Source organism: Engystomops pustulosus, chromosome 10 (assembly GCF_040894005.1).
Source record: "Engystomops pustulosus chromosome 10, aEngPut4.maternal, whole genome shotgun sequence".
NCBI classification, from domain to species: Eukaryota; Metazoa; Chordata; class Amphibia; order Anura; family Leptodactylidae; genus Engystomops; species Engystomops pustulosus.
Window position 1 is genome coordinate 96486001 of NC_092420.1, and position 27171 is coordinate 96513171.

At 46.2% G+C, this 27171-nt stretch overlaps 1 protein-coding gene across 3 annotated transcripts; it reads left to right on the plus strand.

Moving 5' to 3' along the window:
• Window positions 1-697: 697 nt before the first annotated feature.
• On the plus strand, window positions 698-26075 carry ATG4C (autophagy related 4C cysteine peptidase). Of its 3 annotated transcripts, none has more exons than XM_072127070.1 (11): window positions 698-816; window positions 1553-1670; window positions 2586-2669; window positions 2889-3122; window positions 3403-3706; window positions 5239-5309; window positions 10493-10614; window positions 12093-12171; window positions 13526-13602; window positions 18168-18287; window positions 25759-26075. In XM_072127070.1, exons 2-11 carry the CDS (start codon window positions 1601-1603, stop codon window positions 25846-25848), a joined length of 1251 nt encoding a protein of 416 aa, XP_071983171.1. In that variant the 5' UTR covers window positions 698-816; window positions 1553-1600; the 3' UTR covers window positions 25849-26075. The 3 variants fall into 3 exon arrangements, with proteins under 3 accessions (XP_071983171.1, XP_071983169.1, XP_071983170.1); XM_072127068.1 differs by lacking the exon at window positions 25759-26075 and adding an exon at window positions 21193-21495; XM_072127069.1 differs by lacking the exons at window positions 698-816; window positions 25759-26075 and adding exons at window positions 942-1032; window positions 21193-21495.
• The last annotated feature ends 1096 nt before the right edge of the window (window positions 26076-27171 follow it).

Genomic DNA, 27171 nt, shown 5'->3' on the forward strand with positions numbered 1-27171 from the left:
CCCGCTCTGCAGCGCCCCTTGCGGTGTATATATACACTGCACTGTAATCCTCCTGCTCTGCAGCGCCCCTTGTGGTGTATATATACACTGCACTGTAATCCTCCTGCTCTGCAGCGCCCCTTGTGGTGTATATATACACTGCACTGTAATCCTCCTGCTCCGCAGCGCCCCTTGTGGTGTATATATACACTGCACTGTAATCCTCCCGCTCTGCAGCGCCCCTTGTGGTGTATATATACACTGCACTGTAATCCTCCCGCTCTGCAGCGCCCCTTGTGGTGTATATATACACTGCACTGTAATCCTCCCGCTCCGCAGCGCCCCTTGTGGACTATATATACACTGCACTGTAATCCTCCTGCTCCTCAGCGCCCCCTGTGGACTATAAATACACTGCACTGTAATCCTCCTGCTCTGCAGCGCCCCTTGTGGTGTATATATACACTGCATTGTAATCCTCCTGCTCCGCAGCGCCCCTTGTGGACTATATATACACTGCACTGTAATCCTCCCGCTCCGCAGCGCCCCTTGTGGTGTATATATACACTGCGCTGTAATCCTCCTGCTCCGCAGCGCCCCTTGTGGTGTATATATACACTGCACTGTAATCCTCCTGCTCCGCAGCGCCCCTTGTGGCCTAGATATACACTGCACTGTAATCCTCCTGCTCCTCCGCGCCCCCTGTGGACTATAAATAGACTGCAGCGCCTCTGCGCCCCGCCCCCTCCCGGAAGTGCTTTGGTGACGGCCGCTGCAGACATCATCCGCCCCTCCAGCGGCCGGTCCCGGTAGTGTCTCCCCCGTGGACACCATAAGGTAAGTGTCTCTGTCCCCGGGGCCCGGGTCTCTCCGCTCTGCCGCCTCCTCCCCGCTCTGTGGCCGCGGCTCAGCTGACCGCCTCCTCCCCCTGCGCGCCTCCTGCACTACATTTCCCGTCATGCCCTCCCATAGAGCCGCCCAGAGGAGCATCATGGGACTTGTAGTCTGCGGAAGACTTGGAGCTGCTGGCTGTCACGGGAGAAGTTGTAGCGGGTGAGTGATGATCCTGTGATGTCTCCCGGGGGGAGAAGGACCTGCAGATCACCAGGGGCAGCCTGTGTAACCCCTCCTGCAAGATCCCACAATATCAATATATACCCCAAAATCTATAACCTCTCTACAGCCGCGGCTCATTGTTCAGACTGCCCCCCGATAATGAAAAGTAATGTCCCCCCACTGAACCGATCATCTGGGCCTCATGGGTAGATCTGGTCCTTGACCCCATAACACTAGTATCCAGGACTACAGACTGATACATTGTAACAGGGCAGAAATGTGCTAGAATCTTGTCTATAGTCGATACAATTCTTTCATCTGTATCAGTTTTTAAGAGAAAGCACTTTCCTTAAAGGAATTGTCCAGGATTAAAAAATAACTGTGGCTCTGTGGCTGCAATTGGAATAAAGCAGCTGGGATTTTACTAATCCTGGACAACAAGGGGCGAGGAACTGAAGCAAAGATTCTAAGACTCAGTGTCAGTTTCTAAGTGGAGCGCTTTGTTTTCTCCCCCCAGGTACTTGCCCGCCTGCACGCGGTATGGGTTCATTCTCACGGGGTGAAGATGGAAGCCAGCGGCGCTGATGACAAAGTGAAGTCCATGTTTTTATCTGCGTGGCATAATGTGAAATACAGTAAGTGCCAATAATTCTCTATCTGTGACCTTTCTCCAGCAATTCATGGGTTAATCTGTTTGTAGAAGAGCAGATGCTTAAAGGGGAGATGTAGATTTGACAAACTTGTAATGAAGAACTTGCTCCATCTCGGTCCAGTCGTTACTTTGTATGTAAAATGTTGACAGTTAAACCTTGTGTGTGAGTTTGTGTATACAATGTGACATCTTCATGTATTTCCTGACTGTGAGCCGATATCTGCAGACATTGGAGGACAACGCCTATTAACCCTTAGGCTTGTGCCAAATATGTCTACATTTCTAGCTGGAATCCGTCACATTTGGGGAGAAGTCTGCAGGTGATCTATGCTAAAGCACGAAGGCGAAAGATGATGCAAGCTTTATCATCTTCCTGTGTATTGTATGGTGGGCAGCATGTCCATTCAGGTGCATATGGCTGTATATCACCCGTACCCTAACAGTACAGGCAGCACACAACTGAAAAAGGTTCATGTGGAAAGGGCCTAAATGATCTTTCATGATAATGCCAACTGCGCCTGCAGAGAGCACCCTCTGAGCTCCCCCTCTAGTCTCCCTGCAGCTTCCTGGGGCTGGCGATGGCCACTGAGCTCTGAGCCTATAGCTCATCGGGCTGGCGATGCCTTCTGTGAGCCTGCAGCTTTCTGTGATGGCGATGGCTTCTGAGCAGGTAGCTCCCCGGGCTGGCGCATCCCGCTGAGCCTGCAGCTTCCTGGGCTGGATGGTCTTCTGTGAACCTATGGCTCACCGGGCTGGCGATGGCCTTTTGAGCCCTGAGCCGGCAGCTTCCCGGGCTGGCGCTGCCCGCTGAGAGCTGATGGACCTTAAACTACAACTTCAAGCTGTTGTAATTCTAATTGTAGCACATTATAACGTATGTACTGTTGTTCTATTTTAGGTTGGGTGCTCAGGACAAGGACCTATTTTAGACGAAACTCTCCTGTCTTTTTACTTGGTAAATGCTACCACTTCAGGTTTGAAGGTGAGTCCTGGTAGTGATGGGATCATTGACCCAGGAATCTTCAAAATGCCAAACCCGAATCCCCTGCACATGACTCCCCAACACAAACCAGGGGGGACCTTGGTCTGATCCAACAATTAGGGGTTAATGTGTGGCTCTCTAGTAACCGCTTCCCCCAATAGTTGTCTGTAATCTCCTAATCCGGAACTTGGAATTTCCTAACTCTTCTTTGTCCTTTAGATTCAGATTCTTCTCCCGATGGCTCAGATTCCGGGTCGGTGACAAATGAAGAAGGATTCGGCACTGTGGACGACTTCCGGAAGGACTTTATATCCCGAATATGGCTGACGTACAGGGAAGAGTTCCCCCAGCTGGAGGGATCTTCATGGACCACAGACTGTGGGTGGGGGTGCACCCTGAGGACCGGCCAGATGTTGCTGGCTCAGGGTCTTCTGGTTCACTTCATAGGGAGAGGTTGGTAGGATTTATCATGGTGATTATATCTTTCAAATCCTTCATTGTGAATCTGCCGTTTTGTGTATACAGCTCCCATGCGTGTCTATGTGGTTATGTACGGGCTCTGATTCTTTATTTGCCCTGCATTTTTTTTTTCTATTAACCCTTACGGTAGTCTGTAATCATGGAGACACAACGGATGACTCTTAATGAAGGCTTTCTGATGGCTGCACGATTTTAGCATTTGTAAGATGTTCTGATTAATTGTTGACCCATCACATGTCCCTTTCCCTTGCAGACTGGTTCTGGTCGAAGGCTCTGGACCTGTATCGGCCGGAGGCGGACTTCTGGTTACAGAACAGTGCCAGGAAGCTCGCCCCCATTGAGGCTTCATACAATGAGCCCCGCACCAGCAGACGTCCAGCGCCCACGGAAAGTGAAGATGAAGGTCAAGCAAAGTTTTATCATCGGAAAATCATCTCCTGGTTCTGTGATCACCTGGCAGCGGACTTTGGGATCCATCGTTTGATCAAGCTCGGTAACAGCTCGGGGAAGGTCGCTGGAGACTGGTACGGCCCTGCAATCGTCTCCCACCTTCTAAGGTACGGCCTGTGTGACTCTCAGGTGAGCTCCTAATCAAAATGGGAGATTTAAAAAAATTTGGGCTTGCTCCGGGGCTGCAATGGGAATGACAATGCTTTGCTTTGTAGCCTGTTCCATCATCTCCGGAAGGATCACAAGGACATATTAAATCTGTATACAGGACCCACTGTTCATAATAATGTCCCCCCCCCCCCTCCCTGCACAGTGGCTATACATGGGTTACAGAGCATGCCCACAACCCTACCATAGCTAATAAATTATGGTTTCAGTTCATTCTCCCTCTTTGCACAGGTCAGAACATGCTCACTACTGTCCTACAAATGCAGTCATGTCCGTCCCCCCCGTACAGCTCAGAGCATGCCCACTACTCTCTCCCATAGCGTTTGTAGGATAGTGTAGTGGGCATGCTTTGAACTGTGCAAGAAGAATCAACTATCACCTGTCATGAGTTCTGTTCTCCCAACCTCCCCCCTCACTGCACAGGTAAGAGCATGCCCACTACTCATCCATCACCTGTCATCTATGGGAGATTCCTCCTTGCACAGGTCAGAGCATGCCCACTACTCTCCCATAGATGACAGGTGATGGATGATTCCTCCTTGCACAGGTCAGAGCATGCCCACTACTCTCCCATAGATGACAGGTGATGGATGATTCCTCCTTGCACAGGTCAGAGCATGCCCACTACTCTCCCATAGATGACAGGTGATGGTTGATTCCTCCTTGCACAGGTCAGAGCATGCCCACTACTCTCCCATAGATGACAGGTGATGGTTGATTCCTCCTTGCACAGGTCAGAGCATGCCCACTACTCTCCCATAGATGATATGTGATGGTTGATTCCTCCTTGCACACTTCAGAACATCCTCACTACACTGTCCTACAATCAGAGTCCTGTTCTCCCCACCTCCCCCCTCCCTGCACAGGTCACAGAGCATGCCCACTACATAGATGACAGGTGATGGCTCATTCTTCCTTGCACAGTTCAGAGCATGACCAGTGGTACGTATTGAAAACTGGTTAGGCTACATTCACACATGTATGGGGGACGTATATCGGCCGTATATGGGCCCACGGCCCTGTACGGGAGCGGTACGGTGCAGCAGCGTACCGCTCCGTAGCCCGGGAAAAGAAAGGACATGTCACATCTTTTCCCGTGATGCGATGCCGTGGGCTGTATCTTCCTATGGAGCGGGGCAGGAGGTGAGCAGCGCTCCTCTCCGCAGGGCCTGATGTATGCCCGCTGTACTCCGGTACGGCGGGCATACATCGTGTGAATGTAGCCTTAGAGAAATTGTGACCTATTTGATTTTAACTCTTAAGGGGATGCATCACCTTTGAAGGACATCTACCACCCGGATGAAAGACTCTATGCAAATGAGCCTGAGGGGCTCCAGACTTAACACCTATGGAGCCTGGAGCCCCTCGGGCTCATTTGCATATGGTCCTTCGTCCTGGTAGTAGATGCCCTTAGAGAAGTTTAATCTTGTCAATCCGATACCTGACACCTGTGATCTGTAATGTCTTCCAGGAAAGCGAAGGAAGAGTCTTCTGACCCCGAGCTGCAGGGACTTTCCATATATGTTGCTCAGGACTGTACAAGTAGGTGCAATGCTATTCCCACCTTCTGGACCCTCTATGCATGATGAGGGTGCTCTATCCAGATGGAGAAAGGATCAGGAGGTGACATCGCGCTATCGATGTCAGATGTCCTAGTAGACTTGGTCTCCACTTATGTGCGGGTCACACTTAAATTCTTACACTGCTGTGCTCTGTGCTCCTTGCATTCAGTTTGTTCAAAAACCCTCCCCTCTTAGAGATCTACACTCACCGGCCACTTTATTGGGTACACCTGTCCAACTGCTCGTTAACACTTAATTTCTAATCAGCCAATCACATGGCGGCAGTGCATTTAGGCATGTAGACATGGTCAGGACAATCTCCTGCAGTTCTCCCGAGCATCAGTATGGGGAAGAAAGGTGATTTGAGGCCTTTGAACGTGGCATGGTTGTTGGTGCCAGAAGGGCTGGTCTGAGTATTTCAGAAACTGCTGATCTACTGGGATTTTCACGCACAACCATCTCTAGGGTTTACAGAGAATGGTCCGAAAAAGAAAAAACAACCAGTGAGCGGCAGTTCTGTGGGCGGAAATGCCTTGTTGATGCCAGAGGTCAGAGGAGAATGGACAGACTGGTTCGAGCTGATAGAAAGGCAACAGTGACTCAAATCACCACCCGTTACAACCAAGGTAGGCAGAAGAGCATCTCTGAACGCACAGTACGTCGAACTTTGAGGCAGATGGGCTACAGCAGCAGAAGACCACACCGGGTGCCACTCCTTTCAGCTAAGAACAGGAAACTGAGGCTACAATTTGCACAAGCTCATCGAAATTGGACAGTAGAAGATTGGAAAAACGTTGCCTTGTCTGATGAGTCTCGATTTCTGCTGCGACATTCGGATGGTAGGGTCAGAATTTGGCGTCAACAACATGAAAGCGCGGATCCATCCTGCCTTGTATCAGCGGGTCAGGCTGGTGGTGGTGTCATGGATCCATCCTGCCTTGTATCAGCGGGTCAGGCTGGTGGTGGTGGTGTCATGGATCCATCCTGCCTTGTATCAGCGGGTCAGGCTGGTGGTGGTGGTGTCATGGATCCATCCTGCCTTGTATCAGCGGCTCAGGCTGGTGGTGGTGGCGTCATGGATCCATCCTGCCTTGTATCAGCGGCTCAGGCTGGTGGTGGTGGTGTCATGGATCCATCCTGCCTTGTATCAGCGGGTCAGGCTGGTGGTGCTGGTGTCATGGATCCATCCTGCCTTGTATCAGCGGCTCAGGCTGGTGGTGCTGGTGTCATGGTGTCTTTGGGCCCCTTGGTACAACGCCACAGCCTACCTGAGTATTGTTGCTGACCATGTCCATCCCTTTATGAGCACAATGTACCCTGTAACATCTGATGGCTACTTTCAGCAGGATAATGCGCCATGTCATAAAGCTGGAAGCATCTCAGACTGGTTTCTTGAACATGACAATGAGGTCACTGGACACAAATGGCCTCCACAGTCACCAGATCTCAATCCAATAGAGCATCTTTGGGATGTGGTGGAACGGGAGATTCGCATCATGGATGTGCAGCCGACAAATCTGCAGCAACTGTGTGATGCCATCATGTCACTATAAGAAAATAGCAACAAAGAGACTATTTAATGTATATTTACCAAGGTGGTCATAATCTCCAAAAATAAAGTGGTCTCCAGCATTCAAAGTATCTCGACAAATTAGCAGCAGAATGCTAACAACAATTATCATAAAACTTAACTTTTAATTACAAAATATGAAGATAAAAGTATTTTTGAATATATGTAAATCTAAAAATGCCTAGTGTATTACGCAGAAAAATAAACAGGTCAAACAGTGCACATTATTTAACCACCTGCACAGATTAAAGACAGCATTATATTGGGTAGAGGAGATATAAAGGTTTGGTCTCACCCGTCTTCACACGATGGGGCTTGGATGCAGCGGCACTTCTGTAGGGAAGAATTCTGTCTTACCCTGTTTTTGCCCTTTCTGCACTCCTACACCCGTTGGTTGTGACTCCCAGCCCTTACACGGGCGGTCCCCTTGTAAGGGCTGGGAGTCACAACCAACGGGTGTAGGAGTGCAGAAAGGGCAAAAACAGGGTAAGACAGAATTCTTCCCTACAGAAGTGCCGCTGCATCCAAGCCCCATCGTGTGAAGACGGGTGAGACCAAACCTTTATATCTCCTCTACCCAATATAATGCTGTCTTTAATCTGTGCAGGTGGTTAAATAATGTGCACTGTTTGACCTGTTTATTTTTCTGCGTAATACACTAGGCATTTTTAGATTTACATATATTCAAAAATACTTTTATCTTCATATTTTGTAATTAAAAGTTAAGTTTTATGATAATTGTTGTTAGCATTCTGCTGCTAATTCATCATGTCACTATGGAGCAAAATCTCTGAGGAGCTTCCAGCACCTTGTTGTATCTATGCCACGAAGAATTGAGGCAGTTCTGCAGGCAAAAGGGGGTCCAACCCATTACTAGCATGGTGGACCTAATAAAGTGGCCGGTGAGTGTATATTCGTCTATATCAATCTTCACAACCCTGCTGCTACAAACAGGGCCGCCGATAGGGCAGTACAACTGGTACTGCCCTATGGGGCCCGGACTCTAAGACACTAGGGGGGGGGCCCGGGGCCAGAAGCTGCGGGTGTCGGCTATATATTATAGCCGACACCCTCCTCTAACACCCGCGATCGGAGATTTCTCCGATCGCGGGTGTTAACCCCTAACACGCCGCGGTCGCGCTGACCGCGGCGTGCTAGGGGCATTTAACAGGATTCGGACCCCCCCGCGGCGCTTACCGGGGGGGTCCCGCTGCTCTGATCGCAGCCCCGGGACTGCCGGTGCCCGGGGCTGCGCGATCTTCTTCCGGGTGCCGGGTCCGTGCCTCCTGGCAGGACCCGGCTGTGACACACTGAGCATGCGCAGCATGCTCAGTGTTTCACATAATACAGTGTAATACATCTGTATTACACTGTATTAGGTGAAGAATAGCTTGAACAAGTGATCAGTGGATCACTTGTTCAAGCTAACCTGTAAAAGTAAAGAAAAAAAAGTTAAAAACACTGAATAAACACAATTTTTAATAAAAATAATTAATTAAATAGAGTTAAAGTCCCCTAAACACAAACATTCCCTATACACATCTAATAAAGTAAAAATACCTGAAAATCACCAAAACCCCCCACATATTTGGTATCACCGCGTCCGTAACAATCTGTACAATAAGTCAGAAACATTATTGGACCCGTACGGTGAACGCCGTAAAAACAAAACCCGAAAAACTCGCCAAAAATATAAATTTTCATAAAATCCCTTTACAAAAATGTTCTAAAAAGTGATCAAAAAAAGTTATGTGCCCCAAAATGGTACCAATTGAAAGAACAACTCAACACGTAAAAAATAAGCCCTAAACTAGCTCTGTCAACCAAAAAATATTAAGGTTAAGTTCCCGAAAAGATGGCGATGCAGAAACAAATAAGATTTCCTCTGTATTAGTTTTTCTCCAGTAAAATTGTAAAAATAAATGAAAAACTATATAAATGAGGTATCACCGTAATCGTAGTGATCTATAGAATGAAAATATTATAGTATTTTTAGTGTATGGTGTACGACCCCCAAAATATACAAAAAAAAGAAACCCCAAATTGACAATTTTCTTTTCCTCCATACATTAAAGAGTTAATAAAATCTCATCGAAAAGCTATAGACCCACTTAAATGAAGTATTTGTAAAGTGCATCTCATGTCGCAAAAAATAAGCCCTTAAATGTCCAAATTGCCAAAAAAATAAAGATTGTATAGCCAATAAAAAGTGACAATGCATAATCTGCTCTGAATGGCGCAGCTCCCCCTCAATGCCCTGGCGTGTGCCCATACAGCAGGTTACCACCACATATGGGGTATTGTTATACGCGGGAGAGATGGGGGATCAAATTTTGAGGAGCGTTTTGGAATTTTATCCACTGAGAATTTGTACATTTTATGAAAAACACATTAATTTAGCCAAATAAAATGTAATTTCGAAATTGCATCCGATTTTGTTTTAACCCCTGTAAACCAATTAAAGGGTTAACAAACTTCATAAAAGTTGTTTTACGTACGTTGAGGGGTGTAGTTTCTATAATGGAGTAATTTATGGGGTTTTACTTTATTTAGGCCTCTCAAAGTGACTTGAAACCTGAGCAGGTCCCTCAATAGCAGGATTTAGCTTTTTTTATGAAAATGTGAAAAATTGCACGTGACGTTCAATAGTATGACTCCTATTGGCAATCTACCAGAAGAGTGTGCCTTGTCGTAGCAACAGGCCTCAAACCCTGTTTGTGAAAGGTCACTGCGGGGGGCAGGAGGCTTGTTCGGTTTTGGGGTGTGTTGGGGCCCAGACACTTTTGCTGTATGGGGCCCCGAATTTCCTGATGGCTGCCCTGGCTACAAACAACCTACACATCTCTTCTGGGGCAATACCTAATACTGGCTGCAGAGAGCACAGAACACAGCAGTGTGAGGACATGTCCCTCATGCACTTGGAGAAGCTACAATCCTGGAGTATAAATCCATATATCACATTCCTGCTGCTATTAAGAACATAACGTTCTGATTACACATCTCTCCAGGGACAATACATAACACTGGCTGCAGAGAGCACAGAGCACAGCAGTGTGAGGTCTGATTACACATCTCTCCAGGGACAATACATAACACTGGCTGCAGAGAGCACAGAGCACAGCAGTGTGACATCTGATTACACATCTCTCCAGGGACATTACATAACACTGTCTGCAGAGAGCACAGAGCACAGCAGTGCGAGGTCTGATTACACATCTCTCCAGGGACAGTACATAACACTGTCTGCAGAGAGCACAGAGCACAGCAGTGCGAGGTCTGATTACACATCTCTCCAGGGACAATACATAACACTGGCTGCAGGGAGCACAGAGCACAGCAGTGTGAGGTCTGATTACACATCTCTCCAGGGACAGTACATAACACTGGCTGCAGAGAGCACAGAGCACAGCAGTGTGAGGTCTGATTACACATCTCTCCAGGGACAATACATAACACTGGCTGCAGTTTGTATGGTCTCGCCTGCTGACAGGTTCCCTTTTGCTGTGTGCTTCCACCTGCTGCGGTGGATTTTTCGAAGCTTAGAGGAATTTTCCACATAAGTGCTGTGGTCTAAACTAATCTTGTGTCCACAGTTTACCGCGACGACGTGTACGACCTGGAGGATAAAAGTGACTGTGATAAATCTGTTCTCATTCTGGTTCCTGTCAGACTCGGCGGTGAAAGGACCAATACTGAATATTTTGAGTTTGTGAAGGTGAGTGGGGCTGGTAGGAGGGTCACCTGTCCCATTACTTTACACAAGGGAATATTTATACATCAATTCTATTTACATCTTTACTGTGATGGAGAATCGTTTAGTTCTGTCTGGGCTTTGGTTCCTCTTCTCTCTTGTGTTGGTAACATTTTGTACCGAGCTGAAGATCCCTTTTTTCATTTTGGTTACATTTTTCTTGTAGTTTTACTGCAAAAAACTGTGGCAATCTGCGTAATGGCCTTGATTTTAAATTTGGGGAGGGGGGGGGGGGAAATGCTGCAAAAAACTCAAAATGCTTTAAATGATCAGTGAATGTTCAGCAAACTTTATCTAAATCAAGTGGATAGACAAACTATGTAATATCTCATCAGATTCCTTCGCCACTTCTTCCCCATATACAAGAATCAAAATTTACAATCTAAAAATATTTTGGTACATAAATAACTGGGATGATGTAAAACTAATAAAATTTGGATCAATTTTTCATTGCATTTGAGTAGTTCTTGTAAATGGGGGTCATACAGGGGGTGCAGAAAGTATTCGGACCCCCTTTAAATTTTTCACTTTTTTATTACAGTCAATTGGTAAGATCAAAAAAAAAATTAAAAATGTATTTTTATTTGCTCTTAAATGTGCCCTCAGCCCCTATCTTGACAGAAAATAGACATTTTTGTTAATTTATTTAACAAGAAAAACTGAAATATTACATGGTTCTGCGGCGGATACTGACAACTGAGCAAAGGGAATGAATGCTTATCACGTGTCATATTTCCGTTTTTCTAATAATAAATTGGCAAAAAAAAAAAAAATTTTTTTAAGGGTGTGAATACTTTCTGTACCCACTGTATATTGTTACATTGTTATAAACCTACTACTGTGTGTGTGTGTATATATTGGCAGCATGGTGGCTCAGTGGTTAGCATTACAGCCTTGCAGTGATGAGATCCTGGGTTCATATCCCAGGGGCAACATCAGCAAAAAGTTTGTGTTCTCTCTGTTTGCGTGGGTTTCCTCTGGGTCCTCCAGTTTCCTCCCACACTCCAAAAACATACTGATTTAGATTGAGCCCCATGGGGACAGGGGCTGGTTTGGCAAGCTCTGTGCAGCGCTGCATAATCTGTGTGCGCGCTATATAAAGAAATGAATAATCTATAATTTATTTCAAAGCAAAATATATGAATGTCATTCTTCTGTTAGGTTCTTATCATTCTCACTCATCAGCCTTTCACTGTGAAGCCTCTGCTGAATTCCTTCTAGCTAGCAACAAGACAGAATATCACATAGCAGTCTATGGAGAGGGGAGGGGGAGTCGGAGCAGCTAGGTCTGTACTCGCCATCACTATAGGGGACAGCAGGCGCTGAAAGAATTTTAGGATAAGGTCACATAAACCCGAAACAGTGTTACTCCTCCTGTACATACATCAGACTGACTGCTGTATGTTCATCTTTCTTACCATTTTTATTCTCTCTCCTTTTAGGGAATCCTTTGCCTTGAATATTGTGTTGGGATCATCGGTGGGCGACCAAAGCAGTCCTATTACTTTGTGGGATTTCAAGGTCAGTGATGATACTGTAGGAATCTTACACCTAGATAGAATGTAACACATCTTATCAGAGGAAAGGGCTTTTGTTTCGGTCCCACGCACTCGTTTTTGGAAGAAAGCCGCCGGTTTTCACAACCTCCAGAGTGACTATATTGTACTAGACAAAGCCTGAGGAGGTCCTGCAATCTCTGGGAGGGTAGATGGAGACTTGTCTATGGAGAGACGCATGAAGTACAAGACTTAGATAATAAGCCCCATGCTTTCCTGTAAACTGAATAATAAGTTATCGTTTTTGGAAGGTGCAGAGTGAGAAATGGAAAACGCAAAAACGAAAAAGTATCTTGAAGACCCATCCTTCAGTATAAGTGATAGCACATGTCACCCTCATCGATCACCTCCTGAGACACTTCTGTGTTTAGATGTGAGGTCCTATATCTTGTCCGCCAGCACAGCGCCATACATTGTATAGTGGCTGTGCCCGGTATTGCAGATCCGCCTCAATCACCTGAAGGATCTACAATCGTGCAATGTTTAGGGTTGTTATGACAAGTCTAGGAGGGGTCTAAGAACGGGGCATCTCGCACAATGGAGCGTTGCTGAGTGTGGCCACGTCGGGATAGAAAATGTACATTTTTAGTTTTGTTCAGAATTTCCCTAATTGCAACTATTTGATAATCCATGATCCGTCTTGTATAGATATATTTATATATTCTGGGATAACCAGACACCAGCGTCCGTTCCTCCCATTAGTAAATGACCCTCGTCATCCTGAGTAATTACGACAGCGCGGCGTCCGCCATTAATCCACCCCCGATCCCGGCGCTGTCCACTCATTTGTCACGGAGCCTCCATTGTAATTGGTTTCTGCAAACTGCATCTTTAATTTCCCGCACTGCATAAACAAGGCATCCTTTACCCCGGCGTCTAATGAAAGTTTAAGCGCCTTCGCTCTTCTCATTTGGCAGATTTTATTTACATATTTACATTCCGGCGGTTTTTTTTACGGCGCCGCCGTTTGACGCGGAGATGACAAGCAATACGTCCTGGGTGTCGGTTGCGTTTCTCCGGCGCATTTTTCATCGGCGAAACTCCGGAATATAATTGTGTGTTTGTGAAAGTAATTTCATCACCAAAAATTAAATGACAGACTCATCACTTTTATAGAGAAAAAAATTCTGCTTATTTAAGCATCTTTGATTATGCGGAAGTTAATCTGTCCGGTTATGGAGCGCTCCGCCTGGCGGGGGCCTCCGACTCGGAATTCTAAACCCCCCCCCCCTCATGTTCTTCTGCATAGAAATTGGATTGTAAGCAGTGTGATAATAAAGAGTATTTGTAACTCGTGATCGTCTGTTGTGTCCTTGCAGATGACAGCCTGATATACATGGATCCTCATTACTGCCAATCTTTTGTAGATGTCAGCACAAAGGATTTCCCTCTCGAGGTAATGTCGCCCCCGCCCAGCGCTTTTTGGCAATATAGTGACTCTCCTAAATTATATAATAATTATCCACTGAGATGATGGTGATTTAGGTTCTCTGTTTGGGGTTTACAGGATGAGCCCCCCCCTCCACACTTTCAAAATACAAAATCCTATATAGGAGGGTCTGTATGTTGCACCCATAACATTACAACCAATGTCTCCATATAACCATTGCCAGTCATGGGTGCAATATAATGAGAGTAAGTTATTACTTGGGTATTAATGATATGGGGGGAAATGAGCCAGTGTAAGAATTGTCCAGATATGTAGCAAATAGTAACTAGGTAAGGTTCTCCAAAGAGGGACCATTGAGCACATGAGAGCCACGCTGATCCAATACTGGAGCACAAATTACTGACCCCTGACTACTGCTGGCTATGATAGAAAGGTGTCAGGACACACAGGACATGGCAGCTCGCTGTGTATGGGGGGTGTAGTCACAGAGGGGTCAGAGCACCCATGCTGACCCCTGACCTCTGCTGGCTATGATAGAAAGGTGTCAGGACACACAGGACATGGCAGCTCGCTGTGTATGGGGGGTGTAGTCACAGAGGGGTCAGAGCCCCCATGCTGACCCCTGACTACTGCTGGCTATGATAGAAAGGTGTCAGGACACACAGGACATGGCAGCTCACTGTGCATGGGGGGTGTAGTCACAGAGGGGTCAGAGCGCCCATGCTGACCCCTGACCACTGCTGGCTATGATAGAAAGGTGTCAGGATACAGGACATGGCAGCTGGCTGTGTATGGGGGGTGTAGTCACAGAGGGATCAGAGCGCCCATGCTGACCCCTGACCACTGCTGGCTATGATAGAAAGGTGTCAGGATACAGGACATGGCAGCTGGCTGTGTATGGGGGGTGTAGTCACAGAGGGGTCAGAGCACCCATGCTGACCCCTGACCACTGCTGGCTATGATAGAAAGGTGTCAGGACACACAGGACATGGCAGCTCGCTGTGTATGGGGGGTGTAGTCACAGAGGGATCAGAGCGCCCATGCTGATCCCTGACCACTGCTGGCTATGATAGAAAGGTGTCAGGACACACAGGACATGGCAGCTCGCTGTGTATGGGGGGTGTAGTCACAGAGGGGTCAGAGCGCCCATGCTGACCCCTGACCACTGCTGGCTATGATAGAAAGGTGTCAGGATACAGGACATGGCAGCTGGCTGTGTATGGGGGGTGTAGTCACAGAGGGGTCAGAGCACCCATGCTGACCCCTGACCACTGCTGGCTATGATAGAAAGGTGTCAGGACACAGGACATGGCAGCTCGCTGTGTATGGGGGGTGTAGTCACAGAGGGGTCAGAGCCCCCATGCTGACCCCTGACCACTGCTGGCTATGATAGAAAGGTGTCAGGACACAGGACATGGCAGCTCGCTGTGTATGGGGGGTGTAGTCACAGAGGGGTCAGAGCACCCATGCTGACCCCTGACCACTGCTGGCTATGATAGAAAGGTGTCAGGACACACAGGACATGGCAGCTGGCTGTGTATGGGGGGTGTAGTCACAGAGGGGTCAGAGCACCCATGCTGACCCCTGACCACTGCTGGCTATGATAGAAAGGTGTCAGGACACAGGACATGGCAGCTCGCTGTGTATGGGGGGTGTAGTCACAGAGGGGTCAGAGAGCCCATGCTGACCCCTGACCACTGCTGGCTATGATAGAAAGGTGTCAGGACACACAGGACATGGCAGCTCGCTGTGTATGGGGGGTGTAGTCACAGAGGGGTCAGAGCGTCCATGCTGACCCCCGACCACTGCTGGCTATGATAGAAAGGTATCAGGACACACAGGACATGGCAGCTCGCTGTGTATGGGGGGTGTAGTCACAGAGGGGTCAGAGCGCCCATGCTGACCACTGCTGGCTATGATAGAAAGGTGTCAGGACACACAGGACATGGCAGCTCCCTGTGTATGGGGGGTGTAGTCACAGAGGGGTCAGAGCGCCCATGCTGACCCCTGACCACTGCTGGCTATGATAGAAAGGTGTCAGGACACACAGGACATGGCAGCTCGTTGTGTATGGGGGGTGTAGTCACAGAGGGGTCAGAGCGCCCATGCTGACCCCTGACCACTGCTGGCTATGATAGAAAGGTGTCAGGACACACAGGACATGGCAGCTCCCTGTGTATGGGGGGTGTAGTCACAGAGGGGTCAGAGCGCCCATGCTGACCCCTGACCACTGCTGGCTATGATAGAAAGGTGTCAGGACACACAGGGCATGGCAGCTCGCTGTGTATGGGAGGTGTAGTCACAGAGGGGTCAGAGCGCCCCTGCTGACCCCCGACCACTGCTGGCTATGATAGAAAGGTCTCAGGACACACAGGACATGGCAGCTCCCTGTGTATGGGGGGTGTAGTCACAGAGGGGTCAGAGCACCCATGCTGACCCCTGACCACTGCTGGCTATGATAGAAAGGTGTCAGGACACACAGGACATGGCAGCTCGCTGTGTATGGGGGGTGTAGTCACAGAGGGGTCAGAGCGCCCCTGCTGACCCCCGACCACTGCTGGCTATGATAGAAAGGTCTCAGGACACACAGGACATGGCAGCTCCCTGTGTATGGGGGGTGTAGTCACAGAGGGGTCAGAGCACCCATGCTGACCCCTGACCACTGCTGGCTATGATAGAAAGGTGTCAGGACACACAGGACATGGCAGCTCGCTGTGTATGGGGGGTGTAGTCACAGAGGGGTCAGAGCGCCCATGCTGACCCCTGATCACTGCTGGCTATGATAGAAAGGTGTCAGGACACACAGGACATGGCAGCTCCCTGTGTATGGGGAGTGTAGTCACAGAGGGGTCAGAGCGCCCATGCTGACCACTGCTGGCTATGATAGAAAGGTGTCAGGACACACAGCACATGGCAGCTCGCTATGTATGGGGGGTGTAGTCACAGAGGGGTCAGAGCACCCATGCTGACCCCTGACCACTGCTGGCTATGATAGAAAGGTGTCAGGACACACAGGACATGGCAGCTCCCTGTGTATGGGGGGTGTAGTCACAGAGTGGTCAGAGCGCCCATGCTGACCACTGCTGGCTATGATAGAAAGGTGTCAGGACACACAGGACATGGCAGCTCGCTGTGTATGGGGGGTGTAGTCACAGAGGGGTCAGAGCACCCATGCTGACCACTGACCACTGCTGGCTATGATAGAAAGGTGTCAGGATATGAGAATGACCCCCACTGCCTCATTCTTGGGGCTGATGCTGCGCGCTTTGTGCCAGGGAGGTTTTTCTTCCTTGGCTGTGACTTTATAAGATGAGGATATCCTGACAATGATAGATGGACCCCGGTGGAGTAATGTACATTTCACTACAGCTCAGACGCTGCACTGATAGATTTGCAAATCTAATTAGGTAGAATCACATGCACATTACCGCGATCAAACAGTGCGGAGGGAGGGGGTGCACCGGCGAGGTAACGAGGACGGCGCATCGAGCGGAGACGTAAATATGATGGACCTGACGCCATTTCTTAGATTTACTGGCCGCACCCTCATGAGTGAGACCCCAATCCTACCATTGGGGGCGCCATCAGTCATCTAAATCTTCTACTTAAACCACTGGTACTTGGCAAAGCTGCATACACAAGTCTAAAGCTTAGCACACTCTAACTTCTTAAAGGGAACCTGTCAGCAGGTGTGAGCATACATGTTGCAGCCAGTGTTAGGCATTGTCCCTGGAGAGAAGTGTAATCAGACCTTTATGTATATGGTTAGTAGCAGCAGAACTCGTATATGGATTTATATTCCAGGATTGTAGCTTCTCCAAGTGCACTGGAGGCGTGTCCTATCACTTCTGTGCTCTCAGAATGGACCACAACCCAACCCCTCTGCTTAGCTGATGACCTCAGAGCACAGCAGTATTAGGACACGCCCCCAGTGCACTTGCAGAAGCTACAATCCTGGAATATAATCGCAACCGGCTACTAACATACACAAAGGTCTAATTACACTTCTCTCCAGGGACAATACATGGCACTGGCTGCAGTCTCCGTGGCCACACCTTGCTGACAGGTTCCCTTAGTATTAGTATGTCTATATAATGATGGAGCTCCATTTCTCTGATGCAATGCACCAAATTTCCAGCAAAATTTGAGTTCTGCCTTCCTGCAGCCGCCTCTAGGGGGAGCTCTGGAGATAACAGGTCACCACTTCTATTCGTGATGATGATATAGTTCTTGTAGCTGTTTATAGAGCTGCTTCCGTTCCCTTGTGCTGTACCCCATAGCAGGGAGCCCCCCAGTGCTTTCTGCACACACAGAAGTGGTGACTGTCTGTTCGGGGGGATTGGAGTTTTGTATCATAAACTTTACTTCCCAGTCCTCACTTATGGTCAGAGGGGCTCCCGTGTAGTATCTGCAACTTTGGCTCTTGTAGGTTGTTGTGCTTCTTTTGCGTCATTACATCATTGTTTACTTTGTAACAAACCTTACTGCTCAATGTATCAGCGCAGCCTCCAGCTCTGTGTTCTGTTCTTGTATTTTATCTTGGTTTTCTCTCCTCCCCTCCTCCCCTGCAGTCATTCCACTGCCCTTCCCCTAAGAAAATGCCCTTTAAGAAGATGGACCCGAGCTGCACCATTGGATTCTACTGCAGAAACGCTCAAGACTTTGAGAAGATTGTGGACGAACTGACAAAGGTTTGTTACCTGCCATATGACTACAGCAGAATAGTGAGTGCAGCTCTGGAGTATAATACAGGATGTAACTCAGGATCAGTACAGGATAAGTAATGTCATGTATGTACACAGTGACTGCACCAGCAGCAGAATAGTGAGTGCAGCTCTGGGGTATAATACAGGCTTTAACTCAGGATCAGTACAGGATAAGTAATGCCATGTATGTACACAGTAACTGCACCAGCAGCAGAATAGTGAGTGCAGCTCTGGAGTATAATACAGGATGTAACTCAGGATCAGTACAGGATAAGTAATGTCATGTATGTACACAGTGACTGCACCAGCAGCAGAATAGTGAGTGCAGCTCTGGGGTATAATACAGGATGTAACTCAGGATCAGTACAGGATAAGTAATGTCATGTATGTACACAGTGACTGCACCAGCAGCAGAATAGTGAGTGCAGCTATGGAGATGTAACGCAGGATATGATGTTGCTATAAAAATCAAAATGTATTATTGTAAAACTATAATTCAAATAGTTTTTTTTTGTCTATCAGTATCTTCTGCTGCCAGGAGGTGGCGCCATTGAGACATCAATCTCTTTATTCTACATATTCTTGAGTTTTGGATCTTGAAGTTGCAGATTTGTCTTAAACAAGGGACATTTTCATCAAACTGTTAAAAAAAAAAAAAAAAAAATAATCTATAACCTATTTATATATTGGATTATCTATTTTGCAGTCCTAATCATGGAGTCTGTATTTTGAGTTGTGAGATTTTGTAGGAATGAGATTCTCTGATTAATGCAGAATAACTGATAATGTGCTGTATGTAGAGTCTGGATTTTGGTTTCTTATTTTTTGGGCCTATTTTGACAAGTGGGCGTGTATTAGGGGGGGGGAAGGTGTGGCTTTAAGTTGCTACAATGTGTAAATATTACATGTTGCAGCATCGACTATGTCGCTATCTATTCGGCCTCTTTAACCCTTAACGTACGGTGACGCATGCTCCATTAGACGGGCGCCAGGGCAGCCATCAGGAAATTCGGGGCCCCATACAGCAAAAGTGTCTGGGCCCCAACACACCCCAAAACCGAACAAGCCTCCTGCCCCCCGCAGTGACCTTTCACAAACAGGGTTTGAGGCCTGTTGCTACGACAAGGCACACTCTTCTGGCCCCAGCCACAAAATATATTTACAAAAAGGAAAAGGCTGCTCCGGTCTTCTTCTCGTTCTCTTGCGCGCGCCTTCTTCTCCTGTGTGTGATCCCGCGAGACCTGTGACCCAGCACTGGATCTCGCGGGATCACACAGCCAGCCCAGGAGGAAGCGCGCAGAGACCGACGCGACGCTGGCGGCAGGGTAAGCATGAAAGAACTGTACGCAGCGCACTGCGCACTTAACCCCTTCACGACTTGGCCTTTTTTAGTTTTTTCACTTCCATTTTTCACTCCCCACCTTCAAAAATCTATAACTTTTTTATTTTTCCACATAAAGAGCTGTGTTATGGCTTATTTTCTGCGTAACAAATTGCACTTTGCAGTGACGGTATTCAATATTCCATGGCGCGTACTGGGAAGCGGGAAAAAAATTACAAATGCAGTGAAAATGGTGAAAAAACACATTTGCAACACTTTCATGTGGGCTTGGATTTTACAGCTTTCACTGTGTGCCACAAATGACATGTCTAATTTATTCTTTGGGTCGGTACGATCACGTGGATACCAAATTTGTATAGGTTTTATAATGTTTTCATACATTTAAAAAAATTAAAACCTCCTGTACAAAATTTTTTTTTTGATTTTGCCAACTTCTGGCGGCAATAACTTTTTCATACTTTGGTGTACGGAGCTGTGGGTGGTGTCATTTTTTGCGACTTTTGATGTCGTTTTCATTGCTATCATTTTTAGGACTGTACGACCTTTTGATCACTTTTTATAAATTTTTTTTATATTTTCCAAAATGGCAAAAAAATGTCATTTTTGACTTTGGACGCTATTTTCCGTTACGAGGTTAAACGCAGTGAAAAACCGTAATTATATTTTGATAGATCGGACATTTTCGGACGCGGCGATACCTAATGTGTTTATGATTTTTACTGTTTATTAATATTAATATCAGTTCTAGGGAAAGGGGGGTGATTTGAATTTTTAGGTTTTTTTTATTATAATTTTTTTTTTTAAACTTTTTTTTACTTTTACTATTTTTCAGACTCCCTAGGGTACTTTAACCCTAAGTTGTCTGATCGATCCTACCATATGCTGCCATACTGCAATATGGCAGTATATGGGGATTTTACTCCTCATTCATTACAATGTGCTGATAGCACATTGTAATGAATGGGTTAAAACGAGACTGCTTCGGGCCTTCGTGAGACCCGAGGCTGTCATGGCAACGGATCACCGCTCCCCGTGACGTCATCGGGGAGCGGCGATCCACGGCAAGATGGCGGCTTTTTGGAGCCTCCGGCAGCATTGCCGGCGGCGATCTCCGTGAAAGCACCCGCGATCGGTGCTAGCACCGATCGCGGGTGTTACCGGTAAGCCTTTGCTGCAATATGCAGCAAAGACTTACCGGCTATGGAGAGGGCTCGGCCCGCGAGCCCTCTCCATGCACCGGGACCCGGCGCGCGCCGTACTAGTACGGCGCGCGTCGGGAAGGGGTTAACCAGCGGCCCCCGGCGCCTCCACCCCACACATATTGTGCAGTACAGTCTGCGGCCCACCGGCCGGGCCCCCCCCCTAGTGTCTTAGAGTCCGGGCCCCATAGGGCAGTACCAGTTGTACTGCCCTATCGGCGGCCCTGCCGGGCGCCATTGCCGTTTGTAGGGATGTATATCAGCCGGATATGTGGCCAGTGTGAATGAGCCTCATACTCTGCATTGTATGAAGCTTTCGGCTCTGCTGCATCTCCCTCCTGTTTTCCAGGTCCTGAAGTCTTCCAGTCGGCAGAGTTACCCGTTATTCACCTTTGTGCAGGGTCACGCTCAGGACTTTGACTTCGCCTGTGACCCCGTCTACGAGCAGAACGACCTCTTCACCGAGGACGAGAAGAGCGGCCTGAAAAGCTTCAACGCCGAGGAGTTTGTCCTGCTGTGATTTTTATTATTTTACACGTCCAGGAAGTCGTCCGCGATACAGAACACTAGAGACTGACACATGGAGTTTTTTAAAATCTTTAAAGTTTTGGGGGGTTTTTTGTTTTAAATTAAAGTTTTATTGTTTTTAGCATCTTGTGACTCGTAAGTTTTTATTTTTCTGGTAATTTAACGAAGATCTGAGACACCAACCACCAATCCTGAGTCACTGATTAGTTATATTCCTGTACATAGGGAGCAGTATTATAGTAGATATATTCCTGTACATATGGGGGCAGTATTATAGTAGTTATATTCCTGTACATAGGGGGCAGTATTATAGTAGTTATATTCCTGTACATAGGGAGCAGTATTATAGTAGTTATATTCTTGTACATAGGGGGCAGTATTATAGTAGTTATATTCTTGTACATGGGGGGCAGTATTAGAGTAGTTATATTCCTGTACATAGGGGGCGGTATTATAGTAGTTATATTCCTGTACATAGGGGGCGGTATTATAGTAGTTATATTCTTGTACATAGGGGGCATTATTATAGTAGTTATATTCTTGTACATAGGGGGCATTATTATAGTAGTTATATTCCTGTACATAGGGGGCAGTATTATAGTAGTTATATTCCTGTACATAGGGGACAGTATTATAGTAGTTATATTCCTGTACATAGGGGGGCAGTATTATAGTAGTTATATTCCTGTACATAGGGGGCGGTATTATAGTAGTTATATTCCTGTACATAGGGGGCGGTATTATAGTAGTTATATTCTTGTACATAGGGGGCAGTATTATAGTAGTTATATTCCTGTACATAGGGGGCAGTATTATAGTAGTTATATTCTTGTACATGGGGGACAGCATTATAGTAGTTATATTCCTGTACATAGGGGGCAGTATTATAGTAGTTATATTCCTGTACATAGGGGGCAGTATTATAGTAGTTATATTCCTGTACATAGGGGGCGGTATTATAGTAGTTATATTCTTGTACATAGGGGGCAGTATTATAGTAGTTATATCCCTGTACATAGGGGACAGTATTATAGTAGTTATATTCCTGTACATAGGGGGCAGTATTATAGTAGTTATATCCCTGTACATAGGGGGCAGTATTATAGTAGTTATATTCCTGTACATAGGGAGCAGTATTATAGTAGTTATATTCTTGTACATAGGGGCAGTATTATAGTAGTTATATTCTTGTACATAGGGGGCAGTATTATAGTAGTTATAGTCTTGTACACAGGGGGCAGTATTATAGTAGTTATATTCCTGTACATAGGAGGCAGTATTATAGTAGTTATATTCCTGTACATAGGGAGCAGTATTGTAGTAGTTATATTCCTGTACATAGGGGGCAGTATTATAGTAGTTATATTCCTGTACATAGGGGGCAGTATTATAGTAGTTATATTCCTGTACATAGGGGGCAGTATTATAGTAGTTATATTCCTGTACATAGGGGGCAGTATTATAGTAGTTATATTCTTGTACATAGGGGGCAGTATTATAGTAGTTATATTCTTGTACATAGGAGGCAGTATTATAGTAGTTATATTCCTGTACATAGGGAGCAGTATTGTAGTAGTTATATTCCTGTACATAGGGGGCAGTATTGTAGTAGTTATATTCCTGTACATAGGGGGCAGTATTATAGTAGTTATATTCTTGTACATAGGGAGCAGTATTATAGTAGTTATATTCTTGTACATAGGGGGCAGTATTGTAGTAGTTATATTCTTGTACATAGGGGGCAGTATTATAGTAGTTATATTCCTGTACATAGGGGGCAGTATTATAGTAGTTATATTCTTGTACATAGGGGGCAGTATTATAGTAGTTATATTCCTGTACATAGGGGGCAGTATTATAGTAGTTATATTCTTGTACATAGGGGGCAGTATTATAGTAGTTATATTCCTGTACATAGGGGGCAGTATTATAGTAGTTATATTCTTGTACATAGGGGGCAGTATTATAGTAGTTATATTCTTGTACATAGGGGGCAGTATTATAGTAGTTATATTCTTGTACATAGGGGGCAGTATTATAGTAGTTATATTCTTGTACATAGGGGGCAGTATTATAGTAGTTATATTCTTGTACATAGGGGGCAGTATTATAGTAGTTATATTCTTGTACATAGGGGGCAGTATTATAGTAGTTATATCCCTGTACATAGGGGGCAGTATTATAGTAGTTATATTCCTGTACATAGGAGGCAGTATTATAGTAGTTATATTCTTGTACATAGGGGGCAGTATTATAGTAGTTATATTCTTGTACATAGGGGGCAGTATTATAGTAGTTATATCCCTGTACATAGGGGGCAGTATTATAGTAGTTATATTCTTGTACATAGGGGGCAGTATTATAGTAGTTATATTCTTGTACATAGGGGGCAGTATTATAGTAGTTATATCCCTGTATATAGGGGGCTGTATTTTTAGATTACACACTGCAGGTTATCAGAGCAGATCCCTCTCCCTATGGGGTTCTGGTTCTGTGTTGGTTCGGTATTGCTGAAAATTTAAAGGGGTGGCGGATTTTCAAATGTTCACAATGTGCTGCACATTTTTCAGTGCTATTACATGTTCTCAGCCTTTTGGTCAATTGGGGTGGGGGTGGGGGGGGGTTTTCTGTTCCTGATGTGGGACAATTAACAGAAGAATTGATTCGGGGTCTTCATGTGTAGATGAGGCTATTTGTGGAATTGTGATAATTGTGTCCGTGCAGCGCTGGGAGTCTCTGCCATGATTTGGCCTCCGTTGTCCCAAAAACCCTTTATAAAATACAAAAACATCAGGAAATGTGAGTGTGACTATTTGCTTGCAGCGCGTTGTGGGGGAGACATGAGGGTTCATGTTGCCCTCTGTTCAGGAGAATTTACAGAGATGTAGGAACATTTGGTTAATGAGTCAGACTTGGGAGCAATGTGATTATTGAGCGTCTTCTGTGGGAGTTTTGCTTCCTGACAGACGCCTAATGTGTTCCTCCAAGAGTCCAGTGGAACCGGGAGACATCATTTAGGGGTCTGGACTTAAAGGAAATCAGAATCCATCATGGTAAACCAGCGACACTTATTCATAGATCCAGGCACTGTGACTAGTAATCTTAAATTTGTTAACCATGGCCTCCATCTCAAATCAACTTGTAAAATTATGCTAATGAGCACAAAGGGCTCTGGAGAGCACGTCTCCCCCCCCCCTGTATTTCCTTCTAGATTATACAGACCGAGGAGGGGGAGACATGTTCTGCTCATTGCAACAGCCTGTGTATCTGCAGCACTGAGGGGCTCTTGTAACACCCTCCAGAACCCTTCAGGCTCATTAGCATAATTTCAAACGTCGATTTTGTGTGGGAGCCTTGCATACAAACCTGAGTCAAACCCAGTTTGTCCCCCAGTTTTATCTCAAAGAGTGCGCCCCAAGGTGGCCCCATCCTGGATGATAGAAGTAGCTCCATGTATGTGGTTGGAGCATTCAGCCTGGATGTTGGAGGAGGTTGCATTGTATTCCCAAATCTATAGACTTCCTGGTCCTCAATGATGGAGCCGCACAGTGTATGGACCTGGGTACTAGAGGGAATTACAATGTTTCTATGAGTTATAGGAGCACAATGTTTCTTTCCACCCCGGCCTATAGGAGGCGCCACAGAGTCTCTGCACCCTGCAGAATAAAGGAAGGGAGTCACAATGGGGCACATTTACTTACATTGCCGCTGGAAATCACTAAAAGGGGGGAGTGCTCCTGCAAAGTGTAACAGAAGCAACAGCACAGAGGGGCTCTGGTAACACCTCCAAAGCCCTTCTGGCTCATTTGCATAATTATAAAAGTTGATTTTAGAAGGAAGGAGACCATGGATAACAAATATAAGTAGATACCACAGTTCCGGTTCCTGGATCTATGAGTAATGTCCCTGATTTATCGGGATGGGTTCTGATGGGAGATTTAACACCTTCCAAAACATTTTTGTTTTTGATACCAGCCATGCTACGTGCACTAGAAATGTGATGTGTCCTGTCTAATGGTCCGAATAAAGACTAAGTTATTTACTGTCAAGCTGGATCTCTGACGATATTGTTGTATCCTATAGACTGGGCACAACTTGTAACCAGCCAGAAATGTATAGAAGCAGAACACAAAGTGTATCCCTATAGCCCGAAATTTGGAACAATTGTCACTCCCTTCCCCAGACTCGGCCGCTCATTACTGTGCAGAATAAGGACCGGAGACCCGGCCCGTGTCCAGTCCTTCATCGCTGTTTCTCTCGTTGCGTGTCGTTACAATGTGTCATCTGCATCGTTACAATGTATGTGTTCTGTCCTCCATCAGATATTTCACCATCATCATCTTTACTTTCTCCCACTTGCATTTTTCTCATTGTTTTTCTTCTTCAGAACTTCAAGAACTCAAGAGAACCTTCATACAAAAACTATTTTAATAGCCCAAAAGGCACAAAAGCTCCAGTTGTTCCATTTCCGCTTTGAAGCGAAGCCGAGTCCCTCCAAGATCTGTCAAGATATGTCAAGAAGGTTATGGGTTAATGGCCCTATTACCCAGCTCTGCCCTCACTAGAGGAGAACAATTCATGGAGAAGCTTCCCAAGGACCGCTCCTCAATGCGTCTCTGTATGATCCAGAGCAGGACTAATGGAGAAGAATGCAAAGGGTTAATTAAAGGGGAAATCCCTGCATACATCATTGGTGGAGTATACAGGACGTTATGTCTCCCCCAAAGCTAAACTGTGATTCCCACTGAGATAAATAGACAATTTCATTGTAATATTCTCCCACATTGAGCCCAAACTTAGGAAAGTGCCCCAAATTTTCCCAGCAAAGGGCTTAAAGGTGAATTTCACTGGAATGTCATCTCGAAAAAGTTTAGGATCATATGAGAAAGCCCAAACAACGAGCAACTACGTTACATGTCCTGATGTTACCGTCAATTGGAATAAGTTGCAACAATGTATCATTCCAATAAATGGAACTTCCCTTATAACGGGGATAGGATTTGGGGGTCTCCTAGTGATGCTCCAGGGGCCTGAGTGCTCCGGAGGAGTCGCCGAGGCTTTTATACTGCAAATTATTATTGAGTCAACTCATATCGTGATTTGTAATGACATAAAATGAATAACTTTGTCTTAAAATGGAATCTTCCAGCTCTCAAATCCTCCAACAAGTCAAAACATCATCAGATCAGGCACTTTATAAGGTTTTCAGACACATCCTTCCTGTTTCCCAAGAATATTTAATTTTCAGGAAAATTTTTTAAATTTTATCTTCATGCAAATTAGTTTCTCTGTGCACAGGGGGCGGAGCCTTCTGAGCACCTGTTCTATACTGTCAGCGCTGCCCAAAGCTACTCAGTATAATATTATACTCATAGACATGGCCCCGCCTCCAATGCACTACACATCTAATTTTCATAAAAATAAAAACCTATTTTTTTTCACTGTACTAATTGCTTAGCAGCTGGAGTGATGATAAATGCGCTGCTTTTACTTGAGGGCTGATTTCGGAGCCTCTCAGATCACACGAGGTAAGATGTAAGGAGCTCTCCAGGGTGCTGTGGCCTCTGTAGTATAGCCACCCCTGGAGGTCTCATGGACCCTAAATATCAGTGACCCCAGTCTTACATTGACCCAACTGGAAAGATTTGAGACGTCCTTCCTTGTTTTGGAGTCACACAGGAAGAGGAAGTTATATATTAGAGGCAGGTGATTGGCTGCTTCCATGTAGCTTCCTGTTAGTGGAGGACGAATCGGATTGAGTGTAGGAAGAGGACTTGTGTTTTGCTGTATCTATCGGGGG